At 37.0% G+C, this 21,077-nt stretch overlaps 1 protein-coding gene across 2 annotated transcripts; it reads left to right on the top strand.

Annotated features, from left to right (window-relative positions):
- The first annotated feature begins 253 nt into the window (after positions 1-253).
- On the top strand, positions 254-17,294 carry LOC106524757 (protein piccolo). 2 transcript variants are annotated; one of them, XM_014018700.1, is made up of 11 exons: positions 254-496; positions 3,739-4,029; positions 4,454-4,720; positions 4,964-5,059; positions 5,352-5,402; positions 5,667-5,786; positions 5,933-5,983; positions 6,247-6,420; positions 9,015-9,113; positions 10,243-10,377; positions 15,335-17,294. In XM_014018700.1, the coding sequence occupies exons 1-11, from the start codon at positions 445-447 to the stop codon at positions 16,039-16,041; spliced, it is 2,043 nt and encodes a 680-aa protein (XP_013874154.1). In that variant the 5' UTR covers positions 254-444; the 3' UTR covers positions 16,042-17,294. The 2 variants fall into 2 exon arrangements, with proteins under 2 accessions (XP_013874154.1, XP_013874153.1); XM_014018699.1 differs by having other exon boundaries at positions 9,015-9,170.
- The last annotated feature ends 3,783 nt before the right edge of the window (positions 17,295-21,077 follow it).

Genomic DNA, 21,077 nt, shown 5'->3' with positions numbered 1-21,077 from the left:
GCATTTGTGGAAAATGTGAGAAACTACAATTAGCTGGAAATCGTTTACTGAGTTGGAACACACAGTCAGGAAACACAAAATGTATGTTTTTATAAAATCGAAAAAGCTGCTTAAATCTGGTTTTACAAGACAAATTTATTTAGAGGCATAATCACTACGTAAATTTAGACGCGGCGCGTTTGTGTTCATTAAACAATGCGAAGACTTTTATTGTGAAGAGTTCAAGTACAGGAAACCCAGGTGTTTCTCAGGTACGTCACGAATGAAGCTCGTGCTTCTAGCTGCAGCTGCTCTTCTTTTTAGCTCTGACGTTTATTTGAAAGTTAAGTCGGACTTAGAGAAGTGCTTGTTTTTATGGTTTTAGTTGTTGCTGCACCTCTGCGGTCTGCTCACAAACTGAAAGTTACTTGAGTCTGCGCCAAAACTGAGGCTTTTCCCCAAAAAATGTATCGAGGATATCTCTTCGCCTGCTGCTGCGTCTTTACCGCTAGTCAAGGTAATTATTAACATGTTTTTAACATGCTGACTTCTGTTTGAACATAAAACAGAGTAGGATAAACATTGTAAATCTAAACAAATCTTTGCGCATGCCCCACCCCCCATCCCATATTCATTCTGCGTTCCTATTGGACAAATGTGTCCATCAATTAGTTTGTTATTTTTTAATAGTTTATGTTAGGACAATTAGGCTAATATATATCGGTAATGTTGGGTCTATAGTGATGTGACTAACTGAAGTAGTTCTTTGCAAAAGCATATTTCTAATTTATTAATATTTCTTAGTGTCTGAATTGATATTTAAACATTGCATTGATCTTATCTTCCTGTGTTGGTGGTTTATAACACAACAGTTGCACAGATGTGAGTCGTAATAACATACCGATAAACATGCCAGTATAAAGTTGTTCAAAGTTGTGTGGTCCCTGGTGAAATAGCCTAGTTGAACTTTTGATCCACTACTGAAAACTTTAAGGGGACACTGTTGGAGGTGTACCAATATATTGATCCATATTGAGATATTGATTACATGATTAATGATTCAATTACATCAAGGGGAAAATAAAAAAAAAAGATCCACATTGTCACCTAATGCCTGATGTGGRTCAATATATTGATGACAGACTTGTGAACTGAATTGAATCAGAATTGTGTCATGACAGGCTGATATTGACAAACATTGTATGTCAGCCATGTAAATCCATATAATATTGTACTGTGATAAAGCAGGTGATTTGCACCCCAAGCACAGGAGCAAGACATCATTAAAAATAGCATACATCACCACACAGCTGTGGCTGGCTACCATTGTGGGGCGACTGTGGAAGAGTAGTTAGGGTAGTTGACCTGTAACCATTGTGTTGCTGAATCGACCCCCTTTCCAGCTGTCTCAGTTGTGCCTTGCTTGCTGGTGGTGGTCAGAGAGGCCGGTGGATAATGGTAGAGGAAACACTGGTATATTACCTACAGAACAACAACAGTGCTAATATTTTTTGCTTATTGCGTTGAAAGTGACAGCAGAACAACCCCATTTACATGATCTCATCTAATTTGGCACTTGTTGCTGCATATACATTTAAAGATTGTGTGATTCATTATTAACTTGCGTAGAATAAAGAGAGTTATCTAAAAAAAAATACAGAGCAATATTTAATAAACTTGATAATGGTTTTGTTGCACTATCAAAAAGAAAAAAATAAGTAGGGCGTCTGGATGGGTTCTTCTTTAGTGAAACGTTTCGTCTCTCATCCAAGAGACTTCTTCACTCTGATGATTTTCAGGTGAACTCAGCCTTATAAGCACTGCCTCCACAAGGTGGACAAACAGGTTAGTCACATGCAAAAGAGGGCCATTGCGTAACAATAGGCTTGATTAGTTCTACTGTTCATAGAGGGTCATGTGCCCCATCAACTGACCCCTGTCAGCAAAAGGGATGAATCAGGGCCCCAACGATAACTAACACAAAGAGGGAAAAAAACAGAAACAAGGGGACTTTGAGCCCCGCCTGCATTCACTACATACTCACTACATACACGTGACACTACACCTAAGAACCACAGTAACCAAACCAATGACAGATGATGGGGCACATGACCCTCTATGAACAATAGAGCTAATCAAGCCTATTGCTAGGCGATGGCCCTCTTTTGCATGTGACTAACCTGTTTGTCCATGTGGAGGCAGTGCTTATAAGGCTGAGTTCACCTGAAACTCATCAGACTGGAGAAGTCTCTTGGAGGAGAGACGAAACGTTTCACTAAAGAAGAACCCATCCAGACGACCTACTTAATTTTTCTTTTTGATTTTTTCTACCTGGATTACTGAGATGCATCAAGACATTTTGTTGTACTAGTTTTTGTTTTACTCTTGTGTAACTCAACAAGTTTTCAGCTGCACACCTTGACCTCTACATTCCTGACATGAAATGAGAATAGGTCTCATTCTTTTGCCTGCACTTTCGTCTAATGCAGTGACCCGTAACCTCTTTCTAGTTCTGGTTTGTCAACAATTAGTCTTTTTCTTATGTTGTTAGTGTCCATGGGAGGACGTAGAAACTAATAGCAGACTTGTAGCGATGAGGAAAGGACTATAAAATAAAATGCTTTTAATAAAAGAAAACAAAAACATAGGGCAACAAAACTTACAGATACACAGATGACTGGGACCAGTGGTGTCGAAACCATTCAATGAATTTCTGCGTAGGCGGTGGAAGGAGATTGAATGTATAGAGTTAAACTGATGGGATGTTGGAATGGCTGAATTGATAGGGGAGTGGTGACAGGTGTGAATAACAATGGGTGGAAAAACACAGAAGCTGACTGCAGGTAAACTGAGAAGTGACACAGGAAAACACAGAGGCTAAACAGGAAACAAGAAAATAAAGCAAAAATACCAATCAAACCTAGTCGGAGGAGATTTAAGTATCACAACTCTTTCTGCCATGTTTAAAGATAAGAAATCTCTGAAAATCTCAAAATCAAATCGTTATAGATTAAAAAAAAATTAACCCATTTGCTCCATTTCGTGTTTTATTTTAAGAGGAACATCAAGAAAGGGATGTTAACATTCAATACATACATTTTTTATTGTTTGATACCAAATTTGATAGACCAAACTCCAATCCTTAAAAGAACGCTGAAGATATTTTCTTTTAAGTAGCAGTTTAAGACTTGTATGGCACATTAAGAAGATAATACCTCCTCACTATTATCCATTATATGTCAGTGTTTTTCTAGACACAAACTTCAAAAGTGACAGAATAAATCTTCCTCTTTTCACACTAAACTTAGCATTTTGTAGAAAATTTGAAAGTCTATGTAAAGCATTAGGTTTCCAGTGAGAGAAAATGATGCAATTCTTTGACGAACTTTTATCAGGTTGTGGTTGATGTGTCAGATTGTGAACTGAAAAGGGAAGCTGCAATTAATTGTGCTTAAAAGACAGAAAACACATTAGTCATTTTTACGTGTCCTGATCATCTTTAAAGCTGGAAATAAACAAATGCCTGTTGGGTAATATACTTTTTTATAATGTTGCTCTTGCAGGTGAAGGAACACATCAGTTTTTCTTGTATCTTCAAGGTTGAGTTTTATAGCATTGATGGAACGTGTTTATTCAGCAGTAAGCTTCATCCTGATAAAAGCAGTTTGCATGTTGTGTGCAGCTGAGACCTTGAGCTGAAGTTGTTGTCAGTTGGTGTTTTGCTTCACTTGTTTATTTACTTTGCTATTTTGTGTCCAGTTGCAGGAGAAAATCTAATATATGCTCTCCTGGGGAAGACGGCTTGCTTCAATACGGACATCAAAACTCCTCCAGATAAGATTCTGTGGACGCATAATAAAAACAAACTGGTGGAGTTCAACGGACACACGGAAGAAGTGTTTGGCTCTTTCAAAGACAGGATCAGTATGGACTGGCATTCTGCTGATCTGAATATTAGTACAGCCAGATATGAAGACAGCGGTCTCTATGAATTGGAAACAAACACTAAGACAGTACTTCAACGTGCCCAGTATAATTTAGAAGTCATCGGTAAGTGCTTAGATTTATATTTTTTAACCATCTGCCTCAACTAGCTGTGATCAGAGAGGACAGGGAAGAGACAGACAATCAGTAGTTGGGAGTGTTTTGGCGTCACTCCCAACAGATAATCTGTTTTTACAATTTTTGTTTTTATACATAACCCAGAATAAATGATATTGAAAGTGACTTTGATCCTCAAAAAAAAAAAACAGTTTATTTTGACAACTAAAGACATAAGTAAATCATAAAATGATACAGACCTTTTTTTGACATAGTTTATTTAGGGATTATAGTTATATACTTCTTCTTTTTTTTCCTGAGAAGCCCTTTGTTACCATGGAGTAGTATTATTGAACAATTGCAACAAATAATCCACATAAAAAATATTGTTCTTGTTTTGCATTTACCAATTTGACTTAATGTATTTCTTCAGACAAAGTACCCAAACCTAACATATACTGTGAGATGATGAAAGGAAACGGCTCAGGTGAATCGGGACACAAAGCCACCCTGATGTGTTCTGCTGAACAGTCTCAGTCTTTGTTGACGTTTACCTGGAGCCCAAGTCTAAATGGGCAGCTTGGCCCAAAGTTGATAATACCTCTTGGAGATGAAAATGACAATGAAGAGTACAGCTGTACTGTGCACAACCCGCTCAGTGAGGAATCTGCAATATTCATTGCTAAGAAGTGCTATTCTGGTAAGATTTGACTAAAACACTTGGTGCATGAAACTCATAAAGAAACCTGATAGTGGTTGGTGTTTTATTTTACAAAGGATGTAATGAAATAAATAATTCATCATAAATAAATCATAAGCAATAATAAATTAACCCTTTGAGTCAATATTTCTTATTTGACAGTAGATTAAAATGTTTAAAATAACTGTTGTATGTATTGGTGAAGTTTTGGGTATGAAAGTCTCCAATTTTGTGTCTTCCCAGATGAAAACATTTCAGTCCCAGTGATTGTTGGCATTTGTGTTGGCTGTGTAGTAGCACTGATTTTGATCATAGTTGGGATCCTCCTGTGTCGTAAAGGTACAGTCCTAAATATCACTTTCACTTAAGTAACAGATTAAACAGTAATGTATTTTATCTGAACTATTTGATCTAGTCAAGAGACAAAGTCACCACATTTATTTTTGTTATAAAAGCTATGAACAATTAAGAAAAGAAGGTTCTTTCTTGTATAAAGACTGAAATTTAGCATTTGTACCCTATAAATATACAGCAATATTCAATAAACTTGTTACTAATGACATTTAGTTTCATAAATTATATAAAACACAGTTATGTGTAATTGAATTTGTTTATTGAAAACATTTTAAAGGTGAGACGACATACGACTTGGAAAAACAGAAACCGTGTGAAATAACAGAAGGTATGTCCCTTAACTTCTCTAGTTGCAAAAAATAAATTCTTCCCTCCAGTAAAATGTTAATCACAATATTATATGATGTTTAATTGTTTAATTGAGAGATAAAAAGCAAAGTTTAAAAAAATGTATTGAAACAGCATCTTTTATCAGCTGACCTGTTATCAAATCTCTGGGGCTGTTTGATTTAAACTAAATGTGTCGGTATAGATTTGTGTGAACATAAATGGACAGTTTGACTAACAAGTTTCTCTTTCTTGTACCCCTCAGGGGCAGGAAATGGTGATCTGGAAACGGCGGGTCTGTTGGACCGAGCGCCCACTCTGCCTTCAAATCAGCGACTCAGTCATTTAGTCCGAAACAATAAAGGCTCTCATCTCACTCAAGATGGTAAAGATCCCAAACTGCTTTTTGTTTAATTAAACCTTTTTACTTTACTTTGTTTTTACATAGCAAAATAAAATGGCAATACAATTAGAGCAACACCTCAACTGGTATTTACGATGGTGAATGAATTGTGTTGTGATCTTTTACAGCTCCATATATGAACGAGCTGAGGATGAGCATTCACAAGCGACCAGGTGCAGGTAATCTTCTTTTAACATTTGTTTCTGTGCCCGTTAAATATTCAGTAATTATGATAGAAAATGTAAAAGTTGCAAATGGTAAATGGACTTTACTTACATGGTGAACAAGTTGATGTCTTCAACCTTTCAGAATTGCTTAATAACAGCCTTATGTACGGAATAAGAGGGATTGCAAATGTCAAGCTTATTAAATTTGACAATCATGATTGCATTGATATATTTATTGGTATCTTACAACTTTTTTCTTTATTGATTATATTTAGAGAACAAAAACCAAGACCTCAGCACTTTGTCTTCTCCTTCACCTGAAAAACCTTCTCGATCGCAGGATCTTTCTGCAGAGGCCAAAGATCAAACTGATGGAGAAACTGTTGAAGTGATTTTAGAGCTTGAGCCTGCAGACTCTGGGAAGATAAACGATGCAATGTCCAAACAAGGTGAGTAGAAAATTAAATTTATTTATTACAGGTTTGAAAACGACACTGTTCAAACTATATTTCCAATTAATTTCTGATGTCAGACATTAAATGAAAATGTACAATTTGGCATTAAAACGCTCTTTTTCACACAACGGATGAGGTGTTTTTTTTTTCTTAAACGTGGGACATGACACCCACATTTTCTTTTCTTCAGCTTTTTCACCATTTTTTTTCCAACCAATGACTGTGTGGCCAGTAGGAGGCTAGTTTCTCAAAATTATTTGTGTTTTTGTGAAATGTGTTTTTGTGCCACAGAAGTGGCAAATCTGAAATTAATTCAAACCTTTGGAAAACAAATGTTTTTACTTAGGTATTTATAAAACTAGTAACCTTTCTTCAAACCTGCAAGTTAAAAGAGTAATCTCCAAAATAWTCTTGCAGTCAAACCATGAAAAAGTCACTCTTGTGGAACAATCTGTCACACTTTTACCTTTCAAAACCATCTGGGCGTTCTCTGGTCAGGAGCTAGATGTAATGCTTGTGACAGCCTGTTAACGGGTTTTGTTTTTATCACAACAAGAAAGCCTGAAGCCAGTTGTGACATATTCTTTGGGCTGAATGTAAAAGCAACCTGAAAATGCTGTTTGACCAGTCTGGGTGCAACTGCATGTTTTAACATGATGAGATGGAAAAAAGTCTACTTGTTTAATCTAAAAATCAGTTACCTGTTTGCAAGTTGTTCAAGATGTAAAGATTTATTTTACTTCATGAAATCCCACAAAACCCAGCTGCACATGTCAGGGCAATGACTGTTTCTTTGCATGTTTGATGCACAGAGATCTTAGATAATCATATGAGTGCTGTGTYGTTTTGTTTTTTTTTGAACAAATTTAATTTTGACAACCTATGTGCACTTGCTGAGATTTTTGATAATCTTCTCAAGAGGCTCAAGGGCACTGAAGTGGGAGTATTGGTTCTTTTGTCTGCATGTGGCTGTACACAATTTAATAATRTAAAACTAGTAAAACTAGATTGTTTTACGTAAAGCCTGCATTAAAATGAAGAGAAGAACTTACTGCTGAATACTGAATGAACTTCATCTAAATTAAAATGCAGGACACTGACAGCAGTGAAAATAACAGAGTTTTTTTAAGCAATAACAAATTTGTAATAGTCTTAAATTTATCTAAATATTAAGAGCTTATATTAACATTTTTGTAAGATTTTTTTTCAGAATAAGTAAATTAATTTAATTGAATTAAAACAGTTTTTGAATATTTTGTTTAATTTTGTGGCTCATATTCAATATTTTCTACACATGATGCAATTCATTAGCTGTTTGTGAATTACCTATTGATAAATGTTTGTGTAAATGTGATATATGTGGTGTCCAACACAAATTTTGACACCACATCTTGATAAATTGTTTGATCTTCCCCAGAGGAGACATACATTTGTTTGACTTTAGAGAATGACACGATTGCACCTGATTGGCAGCATTTGGAGTTACCAGGAGCTCAAAGCAAGTGTCAACAACAAAATAAGCTGTTTGGCAGAGAAGATTTGGCAAATGTTTCATGTGCACAAACCACAAACTCAGCTCTACTGGTCATCCCACAAATGCTGAAAGAGAAATTAAGTATAAGATTTATTATCAAGAGGCATTGTTACAGCAAATAAATGATCTACCAAACACAAATCTGCTCCTTTTTGTGCTAATATAGAATTGAAATCATTCCATTTGTGCAACTCTATTAATCAAAAAGGTACTTTCTTCTACAGTGGTTGTTAACATCACAGYGCTCCGGAATGCATTTAGATTTAAAACAAAGGGTGGTTATAGGTTCTTAAATTTTTACCCCTTTTTTCATTATTTTCTGTATTTCTGATGTAGAGCTGGACAAAACTGTTTTATCTCCCTTCCAGGTTTCCTGCAGATCCTTAAAGTTTTAAGTCATTGAATTAATCAATCCAAAAATAAGGCCTTAATTAGACTCAAAATGTCTTAAATCAGTCTTTCAGAAGTCTTAAATTTTTTTTACCACATTTTAAGTAGGATGATTGTAATTTATCTCAAATATTAAAATAATTGGTGACATTTTTTTTAATATTCACATGCAGACACTCCACTTTGACATCACTTCCTGTTAATTCATTTGCAAACTGTCCATCTGAGCAATGTGAAATTTGTTTTGTAATATGTTAATAATGTTGTTATTCCAAAAATGCATTCACCTTTCTTACAAAAACGTGATTTCACGGGCACTTTAATGTTTCATTTACAGCGAATTGGGGTTTAGACCCCACTGTGGGCCCTAAAACTTCAAAGTTTGGGTTGTTAGAGGATTTCCAGAAATTAAATTAAGTTTAAAACTGACTGCTAAGAAGGTTTCTGTTATAGTTATGTATGGATAAAAACAATTGGTCTATTAGCAATATTTGACTACTTCAACCAAAAATACTTTGTSAGTTCATGAGTTTCTGCCACAGTTTTTATTTTTATCTTTTAATTTTTGTCATTCGTGTTTATTATGAAATTGGTCTTAAATTTAATTTCATTTGGCATTAAAACGTCTTATAATGTCTTAAATTGAACTTGGCTTAAACTGCAGGAACCCTGCCCCTCGCTCCTGAACAGCCTCCTCACCAGGATCCTGCAGAACCTGCTGATGAAGACGAGCTTAGAGAAGCTGTGGAGAAGGTGTTACCTGGTGAGCTGGTTGACCACAGGGAAAAAAAATATCATCCACTGATGTTAAACAGCCCAGGTTAGAAACTAACCTTTGCTAACTAGATTTAGAAATCATTTTAAATGAATATTTTTGTTTAAAATGTACAGTTTGACACAGAAAACAAAATGTAAATMCACATCAGTTAAAAGGTAACATTTGTAGCTTTTTAAACTTCCTTCACTTAAGTTTTGAAGTATGAATTAACTAAAAGTATTATCTATATTAAAAAAGATTAAGAAGCTCTCGATTTACCGGTCGATCTACGTTCCTACCCTCATCTATGGTCATGAGCTTTGGGTCATGACCGAAAGAACGAGGTCCCGGATACAAGCGGCCGAAATGAGTTTCCTCCGCAGGGTGGCTGGACTCTCCCTTAGAGATAGGGTGAGAAGCTCGGTCATCCGGGAGGGACTCAGAGTAGAGCCGCTGCTCCTCCACGTCGAGAGGAGCCAGTTGAGGTGGCTTGGGCATCTGGTAAGGATGCCTCCTGGACGCCTCCCTGGTGAGGTATTCCGGGCACGTCCCACCGGGAGGAGGCCCCGAGGAAGACCCAGGACACGCTGGAGGGACTATGTCTCTCGGCTGGCCTGGGAACGCCTTGGAGTTCCCCCGGAGGAGCTGGAAGAAGTGGCTGGGGAGAGGGAGGTCTGGGCCTCCCTTCTGAAGCTGCTGCCCCCGCGACCCGACCCCGGATAGGCGGAAGAAAATGGATGGATGGATGGATGGATGGATGGATGGAAAAAAGATTAAGAGAGATTAAAAATTATTTTATACATAGAAAATCAGTTTAATTTGTGTAGCATCAGTTCCCAACAAACATTTTAGTTTGTTTCAAGTCACATGATTTTAATGAAACCAAATAAAACTCAGGTTAAATAAACAGATTCTGTCAGAACAAAAGAAAAAAAGCCCAAAGACAGTCTTTACAAAATGCAGCTTTACCTTTTATCAACAGTTGTCACACATGTAATTTTCACTATGTTGTTTTTATTTATTTCACTAAACTAAAAAGTTAAAAGTGATCTCTCCTGTCCAAAGTGTTCGGCTAATTAATTTCACTTATTTTTGGTAAAGCTCAGCATCTTCATGCACTTTTTTTCTGTTTCAGTTTTAGAAAAGAGTACAAAGAAAAGGGCTCCAAATCCTCCCCCTGTGGCCAAAAAAACAGCCTCTGTTAACAATGAAAAAACACAAGTGGATGAAAACAAGCCCCCAGAGGAGACCAAAGACTTGCCTGATCAGAGTGAGTACATTAACTTCTGCTGCTGAAAACCACGTTAGGGTTAGATTTTCAGTTTTCCATGCAGAAAGTTTTTGTTTAAACAATTTTTTTTTTTTTTTTGAGATCTGATATCCGCTATGAAAGATTGTGCCATTTTTTAGATACAGTGGGTGAACGCTCACCCTCCTCCTCGATGATTGGTCGCACCAGTGCGACCGGACATTTTTTTAGTCGCACTATTAGGAAATCTGGTCGCATTTGTAACCAAATTGGTCGCTCTCTAGAGCCCTGTTTTTCTGAATGGACATTAGGTAGTACCCACAGCAGAGCAACAGCAGAGCAAAAGCTGACAGTGGCTGACTTTCAGATCTGTGTGGAGGTAGATGAGAAGCCGAGCTTTTCCACTAATCTTATCTAAATATTGTCTGATCTCCCAGAATTTAGAAAAACTATGCTAATAAATCAGCCAGACGATTTATAAGTGCCCCTCTCCATAAAAGTATACAATAAAACAAATTAATGTGACTAATTAAACTTTACGTAAACCATTCAGCTAAAAGCTTGTCTGAACAACGGTGTCTTAACCTGTTAAGCCCAAAGGGGTTTTAGAGTTAATTTCCACCTGAAAATACACCAGCAAAATAAGAATAATAAGAATAGCTCCACAGTTATAAGGTCTAAATGCTAACTGTTGGTACCTCTGTAAAGGTAAGATCTTAAACATTATTTCTTAAGTGAGAGACTATTGTAACTTTTACTGTGCCTGAGTTATTTGTGATTAAAGAAAATTTGTAATTTGTTTTAGCCTCGCCTAAATTTTTTTAAAATCAACATTGTAAAACACAATGAAAACTCTTGTGAAAACCCAGGAATGCCCTTAAATTTTATACATCTACATCTTTGAGAAAAATTGTAGCAAAGTAGGACTGAATAAGTTGAAGTATATTTATTTCACAAATGTTTTAGTGAGCAGTGTGCCAGGCGGAAATGGCATTTTGGCACAATTTAGCCAAATGTACCCAAAACTGTGCCAAATGGGATTTTTGTTTACAACAGGGAATCTGGTTTAATAAAAGTGTTGATTTATATTGTAGGACTCATTCTGCTTATGACATAACCTTTTCTTTTTATATTTACACTGTGCATCATCAAAATCTACTATCATACTATTCACCCACGCGCCTACAGAAATGTAACTCCGCCTCCACGTTTTACGCATGAGGGCTGTAATTTATGCTCTCGGTTACGCACAAACTTCACGTCACCAAACTAAGAGTAACACAGTGTCAAGATATATCCCTGAATTCGTGAGAGCTTCATCTTTTCAAATATACCAAAGGAAGGGGTATGGAACTTGCACAGTAACAGATGCTGAGAACTTCCTGATACTGAAACGGTCCGCGACGGTTCAAGTAACTTACAAATGTTTATATAGCTCTAAAATCACAAATATTTACCCCAAAATAATTTGGCGACTCATTTTAAAAACATTAAAGACACCTTTTGTGACGGACTTAAATTTTTTTTGGGAAAAATAAGTTTTACACCAACTTTAGCAAACAACAATGCAATGACACCATCTGCTGGCCCTGWACAGAGCTCGTAGGGTAGAACAGCTTTTAAGCTGCATCCTAAAGAGGTCAACACAGGTCCCCTCAAGTCTTGAACCTGGTTTTAGGAACTTTCAGGAAATTTTTTGTTTGAAGAATGAAGAATATGGAGTCAACTGTAATACTGTATATTGAGAGACCTGTCCAGAGATCTAGAGAGATCTAAAAGTCAAAATTTTAAAATAAGTTCTGAATTTAACAGATAGCCAATGTAAAGTGGATAAAACTGGTGTGCCCTTCTGTTAAAAGCCTTGCTGCAGTGTTCTGTAGCAACTGTAAACAAGTGAGCGCAGATTTGTTAAAACAAAAAGCTACTAAAGTCTAAACCAGAAGAGATGAAAGCATGAATAATAATATCAGGTCAGATTTAGTTACAATAACCCTCAATTTAGAAATATTTCTTAAGTGATAAAAACTGTTTCTAACCAATTGTCATGAATGGCTGTCCAGAGACATTGACTAGTCAAATAAAACATTAAGGTTTCTGAGACTGGACTGGCAAGAGGAGCCCAGAGAACCAAGGTGTTGTTTTGATCAAAGGAAGTTTCTGCTCAGAAACTCTGATCAGAGATTCGTCTTACTAGAATTTAATTGAAGACAGGTTTTAGCTCGCCAGTCCTCAATACAAGAGACATAACTTAGAAGGTCAGCTAAATTGAAGAACTCTGACTCATTAAAAGAGCTGTACAGTTGAATATCATCCAAATCGTCCATCGACATACAAATGGTAAGACACATTTTTTTTAAAGCTGCTGATAATCTCACCCGGGATGCTGATGTACAGAAGGAACAGTATTGGGTCAAGTACTGAGCCCTGTGGAACACCWTGTAACAGAGGAGAGGCATCAGACTTTGTTATTTACAAACACGGAAAAGGATCTGTTAGGTCGTATTCAGACCTGATAATTTGCTCCGCTTTAAACGAACCAGAGTTCGTTTCCAGCGTTGGTCCGGACCTTTTGTGCAGGTGTGAATACACTCATGCAAACTCTGGTGCGGATCAAACAACCGGACCGAGACCCGCTTTTTGGGGTGGTCTCGGTCCGCTTCCAAACAAGCTCTGGTGCGGTTCGCTTCAGTTTGCTTCTGGTGTGAATACAGACCGGACTCTAACCGAACCATCTGCATTAAACATGCACCTTTTTGGACTTCACAGGCCACCGTTGCTGAGCTAAATAAACTGAAAACATACCTGTTTCGTCGTCTCCTGTTAGCCGCTCTACTGCCGGCATGTTGTGGGTCAGAACACACAGCGCACCTCGTCTCCTTTGGGTCACGGGACACATTTACTGACGTCGCTCCAAAATTAGAATATCATCACGAAACCACCATTAAATTAGCTGCTTTTGACATTTTAAATGTTATTGCAGTTGTACTATCAGCAAAAATGTGCACATCAGAACCGCAGCATGCAGGACTTCCTTGTTTTCTTCTGGATCTGTGGCTCAGTCCCGCCCCCGTCCTTTTTTTTGTCCAATGGGAGCAATGATCGTCACACTCGTGGCTTTGTTTACAAGTTATACTTCATTTGCAAAAAAGCACAATGTGAATGCAAGCTGCACCAAATGAAAAAAAAGTCCATTTTTGGTCCGAACCAAACAATTGGACCAAAGGACTTTCCTGGTCTGAATACACCCTTACACAGATAAGAACAAAACTAGAGAAAAAAACAGTTCCTGAGATACATCTCATGTTGTAATCGATGAAATAAAATTTTGTGGTTGACTGTATCAAAAGATGAGATCAGGTCCAATAAAACCAATACACTGTAATGACCAGAGTCTGCAGTCTTCAATATGTTATTGGAAACTTTCAACAAGGCAATTTCAGCAGAATTCATACTTTTTTCACACGAAAGCTGTCAGAGAAAAAGAATGCTTTTTATGTATTGTTACCCACAGAGATGATAAAAAAGACGTGGACGTTCGTTCAGTCATGAATTCATTTTGCTGATGTCAGCTCCTTAGAGAGCAGCAGAGCAGCAGCCTATTAGTTCAGCAGGCAGAAGCTCATTGTATGGCAGGCAGATATTACATTTACTTGGCTTCACCACACTTACATTCCAGTTGTTTGAAATTGTTTTATGATTAGGACTATGTGCACGCTTAAGCCTGTTAAGGTCCTTAAGGTCACACTATAATATTTTAGGCAACTTATACCAACTTAGTATGATTTTATGTCTAAATGACTAATTTTACTTGAAGGACTGGTTATAACATCCACTTTATTTAGATATTGTTGAAAACTTGAGAAATCATTTTGTTTGTTGTTGAAGCCATTTAGCATTATACTGTATATAAAACATTATTTTGTACTTCTGTTATGTGCATTTGCACTGCAGCAAAAATGCTGGGTTTGATTTTGATTACATTTTTCTGCAAAATAAAAGCTCTAAAAATTACATTATCTTTGCTTTTTATGATCATATTCCACCGCAATATATACCGTTACCATGAAGGGATTCAGTTTATACCATGATATGAATTTGAGGTCATACCGCCCAGCCCTACTTTCAGGTATTTTGCAGTATGAGCCAATTACACGTGACTGAATTTATATTTTCAATATGGGTAAAAACACAATAAGGATAAATGYATTAATTTAAAGTGACAGTCTCCAAAGGATGTGACATGTTACCTTACATTTAAATATCTGAGAGAAAGTGACCTGAAACCACACCTGACCTTGTTGGTACCATCGGTGCTTCACCCATCTTCAGAGTTTTATAATATTCCTCTTGGTAGTAATCTTACTGAATGACAGCTAGCAGATTAAATTTGACACGACAAAATGACTTCCTCTCTTTTTATCCTGTTTATTTAGTGTAGTCTTCTTGTTTAGCAAGCTTTGTTCTTTCTGTCATTGTGTGTTTTTGCACTGTAAAGCTCTTATTTAAACTGCCATTGTTTTACACAAAGGGAATACAATAGGATTACTATGAGTTGTGTAGCTGATGCAGAGTTCTTGTGTCCTGAACACCACCACCACTCAGGTTAGGTTGTGTGCCTTTAATAACAGAGTAGGGATAAAGAAGTTCAGCCTCAGCAGTTACAGTTTTATTTATTCATGATGTTCATTTAAAAAAAGACAAACACAGAACCAGCAGTGGCTCATCTGGAATAACTAACGTTTCTCAGTTTTGACAGATTCAACTCTCTTTACACAAACATGTCACAACCAGGAAGAAAAGCTGAATTTGATTAACTAATACAGTCCGTTGCTTTGTTTGGAAGTGTTTTTTATTTTATTTTTTTTCTGGCTTTTAAACCTCAATGCTCAATACTTTAAGATTCCCTCTAAAACATTTAGCATATTTGTAAATTCCTTAGAGATGAATTTAAGATGAGCTCTTTTATTGTTTGTTTCAGATTCAGGTGAGGAGGACAAGGTCACAGAGTCTGAAACTCCTCTCTCACCTTCACTTCTCCCTGAGACGAAGTCTCCTGTCCCTGAGTCTCCTGTCCCACAGTCTCCTGACCCACAGTCGTCTGACTCACAGCCGCCTGTCCCTGAATTGTCTGACCCTATGTCCCCTATCTGTAAACCACCTGTCCCTCTACCTCGCTCATGTTTGAACCCAACATTTCCAAAGAATGAACACAAAGAGGACCCCAGCCCAGATCAAGTTGCCGGTAAACCTGAGACTCAGAACAGCAAAGAATCCGGCTTGTTGGGTTCAGGAGAAGAGAGCGAAAGGCCCACCATCAGTTCTGAATCGACTGGTACAGTAACAACACACGAGCAACAGCCTCCAGTGACAGAAACTAACCAGAAAGAGGAAACCTTGCAAGAAAACAACAAACAGGGTCCTGGAGAGAACCCAAAACCAAATGGCGAAGGAGACCAAGAAGGAATAGATCCTCATTTCAACACCCTTAAGGAGCATCAGAGCCTTGAATCATCAAAACCAGACAACATTAAGGTTGATACCTCTCCAGAGCCACCTGACGCTGCACAGGCATCCCCAGATGACAAAAACCAGGACAAGACCAGGCACAGCAGTCATTCAGAGACCGGCCCAGAAACAGAAGATAAAAGTGACACTGCTGAAGGTAAAAACAAAGATCAGCCTTAACCCTGGAGACAAAAACATGAAATGAAAGCTTTAGTGAGAAGAAAAAGAAGAAGAAAAGTGAAACTGTTGAATAGGCCTTTATGCTTACATGGTAACTGAAAAGAGAAAAGTGAAAAAGAAAGCAGATAATAGAGATGAGTTCAAGGTAAACCTACAGAGGCGGAGAATAAAAGGATGTTGAGTTTCAGACTGAGACAKTCTAAATGTCTATTTTACACTAAGCTGAACACATGGGTGGTCCATCCATCTTTGTGACCCATCTTCCATTTTTAAGAGAGGGATTTTTTTTTTTCATTTAGAAGAATTCAGCAGCTTACAATGCAGAAGGGTCGTACACAGTTTATACGATGCTCCAAGTTAAATTCAGGACATTTTTTTATAGATTTGACACTAAGGATCACTTTGATCCTCTGACTGTGAAGTTCTGCTTTCACAGTAAGTGTGTTTATATTGTATCTAAATAAATGTTTTATTAGTTTTTTGTTGTTTTAAAGAGTAGAGAGAGTGTAAAGTTCAATAGGGTATAAAATTTGTAATAAATAAAAAAAATAGTGATTTATCTATTTGCCTAAACTAATTTTATAAATGTTTAAATTGTGACATTTAACTATATGCTATTTTGTAGCATCAGCAATACTATTTTGGTAATGAATAAAAGATTTGAAAGGGACAATTATCATTTTTGAAATGTTTTTTTTTTTTAATGATTACGATGAAGTAATATCCTACTTACTGGTGAATTTTTATAAGTTATTTTGAATGTGAAGTCGTTCAAACAACACTAATATACTTTGGCTTCACTAAAGCTAGCCATTAGCTCATCAGTGTATTCAGATTCAGACCTTTTCTACAAACTGAGGTCATTCAAAGAGCTATCTAAATCAGGTAAGATATTTTTTGTTAGTCTCCAAATCGAACTTCACTTTAAACGATTAAGGCTATCTTTTTTTAAGCTACAATTATTCTAACACTGTTACGTTCACATGATTTGTTTGCAATCACTTGATACTAACTTCTAATGGTTAATTTTGTTTGTAATTGAACTAAAATGTCATATAAAGTGAGTTCATCTGACACACAAAGATGTACTGTTTTATTAGTGTTAAAGTGCAGTTATTTTTTATGTTTTCAAGATATGAATGAAAGTGTGTTCATGTTTTTAACACTGCCAGCATGTTGAAGATACTGCAAAAACGTATATGTAAATAAATACTTGTAATGTGGTGCTTAATAAATGATGCTTAATACTTTGATCTTTCTTTAGGTCTAATTTGGAGGGGGAAAATAAAGATTAACATTATTTGTTTAGTATCAGCATATGAACAAAGTAATTTTTCACACTTTAATTTATAATTAAATATATTAAAATTTTTAGAGATAGTTATTTAAAAGCCAAAGTTCATTTTGTCTAATAAAAGTTTCTCCAGATTCAAGGTATGCCTGTACCTACTGCACCATTTATTTTGCTGAAACTTTAGATTACTTTATGAAAAGTAAAGACAAGCAATTTTCTGTTCAATGTGTTTTCTCTCTTCCTGTCTTTGTTTGCTCAGTGCTTTTAAATTGCTTTAGGTAAAATGGCTCTGCAAAAGGAGAATTTACTTTGAAGGTCATTACTTTGGAATTCATGTGTGGTCTGAAAAACGAATCAGAAGACCTGGCGCTGAAGGAGAATTTCAAGTAACACATTTATAATGCGTAACTGTATAAACTTAAAACATTAACCATAAAAAATATATATTATTTACCACTTAAAATATATGTAAATAACCTGCAACATGAACAAAAGTAGAGAAGTATGGCAGGACAATGTGGAGTTGTAGGATTAGTTTCACATCACTAGGGGGCAGTGTTGGTCAACMTTACTGTTTTGCAGTTGTCATATAATTTATATTAAAAACCCTCACAGTAAGATGGTTGAACGATAATTCCTATAAAGGCAAGCTTGATTAAAAATATGTTAGGAATAAAACATTAAAAGATGTCATCAGAGGAAATTAATTGGTGGACATTTTTGTAAAGTCTAGAACATGCAGATATGTGACCCTGCCTTGAGTTATCAGGCTGGGAGTTGATTAAGTGTTGCATAAGTACATTATGAAGGAATGTGCCGTCCAGGATATTATTCAAAGATATTGAAAGAGATATTTGGCGTATTTAAATGAAACAATAAATCATTTGATAAAAGATTGAAGGTGAGTTTGACGAGAAGTCGTTTTGATTAATAAAAGGCATGTTCACCTGGATGACAGGCTGGTGTAGATTTGGAAGGGCACTGATGGGGCCGTCGTGTGTGAGAGCCATGCATGATTACCCCCCCCCCCACACACACACACACACACACACACTGAAGTCTGTGACCTTCTACTACCTGCCTTGTGTGTTCAAGGCACAACCACTGAATGAATGCTATCATATTTCCACAGTGAATACTACTGCTTTATCTGAGTGTGGAGTTGGGTTGTGGTTGATGCGTTTGTGGCAATCAGAGCCTCTCTCACAAATGCTCTGATGCAAAAAAAAAAATGCAATACACAATAACAATAAAGTTAGACACTCAGCATGATGGAAATGAAATTGCAAATGTTGAAAGTAGGGTTGGGCATAAAGGTATGGTGTGTAAATAGTGGTCAGAAAAACTATTGATTCATATTTGGCACTATAACTTCAATTAGTGCCATGTGATGTGTGAGCCCAAGCTAACTCTAACCCTAACTCTTGTGTGTAACTTGTTTAATCACCTGAAACACCGGCATAAACAGAGATACGAGCAAAGCCAGAAAATGCAGCCCAAGGCCACAACGTTGGCTACATGCAAGTGTAGTTGTCATATTGGAATATTTATCGTTATCTGCTAAATGCCACAATCAATCATCATTATTATTATTATGGCTATTATTATTTTTGGCTAGTTGAAAGGTTATATAAAATGCAATGATTGCAATATCAAAGCATACAGACAGTTGTCAGTAAAGGCAAAAATCTGGTTCCATGTCTTTTGCAAAAAGTGGTCTCACACCAGTTGTAACTTCCTCCAGTCCAGCAGGTTGACATTGGGTTGGAACTGACATCCAAACTGATCCCACACATCTTTAATCTACAAAGCTCAGAGCATCTGGCTGGCACTGGGAGGAGCTTAGTGTGACGTAGACATAAACAGGTGCTTATAATGCCTATCTGCACCTACAAAACATCCTCTGTGTCTGGTGACTTTTGACTAAATTGACTCGAACTCCCCAGCAACTGCCTGATAACACTACTGCTCCATTCTTGATATTTACGCCCTCTGGTGCCAGCTCTTTGTTAATCAAATCATTTACATACCCATGCTGATMTGCAAGTGGATCAAATTACTTTGAGATGAAACTATTTTATCTGCTTAACGTTTTCCATCAGTGCTCGTTTGTTTCGATCCAACAGGATGTCACTTCAGGGTACACACTGTTGTACAGTTTCATTACACCAGAGTGTGATCTTCCTTCAGATTCAGACAGGGTTACACTTTTTCAGAATGTTTATTTCCCTTTGGCCTTATTGCAGCAGAACAGAGAGGGTAAAAAAGAAGAATGGGCTACCCTCCAGGACTGTCWTTTATACCAAGCTTATTAGCATGCTGGGTTGTTTAAATTGCCTCCTGGAGGGCTGACGTGAAATCGAACAATATCCTCTGGCTTTGGAGACTATAGCCCCACAGCTTCTCATTTATTTTATGCAGAGTTAGGACAGAGCCTTGGCACCGTTCCGCTGAGGAAGCTAAGCCCAGGGAGGCCAGGTCTGGGTAGGTCAGGACGAATCAATTAATATCCGCTCAATAAAAGTTCTTGGCTTTTTCGAAGCCATTCTTTACTGTGACAGTGCAACCTGGGTGCCACTATAATGATGTGGCTGTGTTGTTAAATGTGATTAAGACATTATATTGAAATAACATCCTTTCTTTTCCCAGCTCTATAAAAACACAGTTTGTCTTTTGGACCCTTCTTCCGAGAATTAATGATTGTTTGTTGTGATTATTATTAGACTTTATTAAAGGTTTGCCTCTTGGGTAAAGTTGTTTATGAGAGCACTCGGGCCTAACTAAGCCTCTATGCATTTATTTTGGTCATCATGTAAAATTTAAGCACGCCCGAGGCAGAACGTTTATTACACCCGTAGCAGTAGCCAACACGGTAGAAACACTCACTAATATGCTACTTATGTACACCTAAAGTGATCCAAATGGGACAGATAAAATGAGACGTGAAGCTTATTTGTGTCCACTTTGACCCAAAAATGATCTCAGTTGTCAGGGATAATTCCATAAATTCGTGTCAGGATCGTGTTGCAGTTTAAGTTGAGGGAAATCAGATKATCTAAATTTACTCAGCCATAGTTTGATCTGTGAGAATTCACAGTGGTGTTTGAGGAGCACATCACTGCTGTCAGGCTCATATTTGGTGACCACAGTAAAAACAGGTTCAGGCTGAATAGAGGTGTGGACAGTGGCAGCCATGTTTGCTTGACTTTTATTTACATTCCTCCACACTGGGACACCTTAAAATTTTTTGATTTCTTTACTAGGCGTGATGTTTAAGCTTTATTTTGTTKTTKTTTTTTTTTGCCCTGTTTTTTTTGCCATCAATTAACTTGACAATTCCTTCTTGCTGAAACACTAAAGTCAGTCTGTAAACATTGTGTGTTGTAAAATCTGGAGAGGTTGATGGAACGTTGAGAGGGCGGTTTTCTTTATGGTTTGTTTAGAGGTTTTATTTTAGAGGCAGCTTACATCCTATGTAATGATTATAATATGCTACATGTATGTATGGTCATCAATGCATGTTCCCATAGAATGACAAAATTTGTGCTCTGCATTTGACCTATCACCTGTGACATACCTCCAAGTGGACCAGCAGGCGCCCAGTGTTTTTTTTCTTCCGGTGACCAGTTAGAGAGTAGGTGCTTTGCTTAAAGAGTAACTTACCCCAAAATTAACTTTTTTTAGCTGATAAACTGTCTAGAATGTGTCTAAAATGTTATATAGTACTGTTTCTGTGCTAATT

Source organism: Austrofundulus limnaeus, unplaced genomic scaffold, assembly GCF_001266775.1.
Source record: "Austrofundulus limnaeus strain Quisiro unplaced genomic scaffold, Austrofundulus_limnaeus-1.0 Scaffold199, whole genome shotgun sequence".
Lineage (NCBI taxonomy): Eukaryota > Metazoa > Chordata > Actinopteri > Cyprinodontiformes > Rivulidae > Austrofundulus > Austrofundulus limnaeus.
This window is presented reverse-complemented; position numbering and strand designations above follow the sequence as displayed.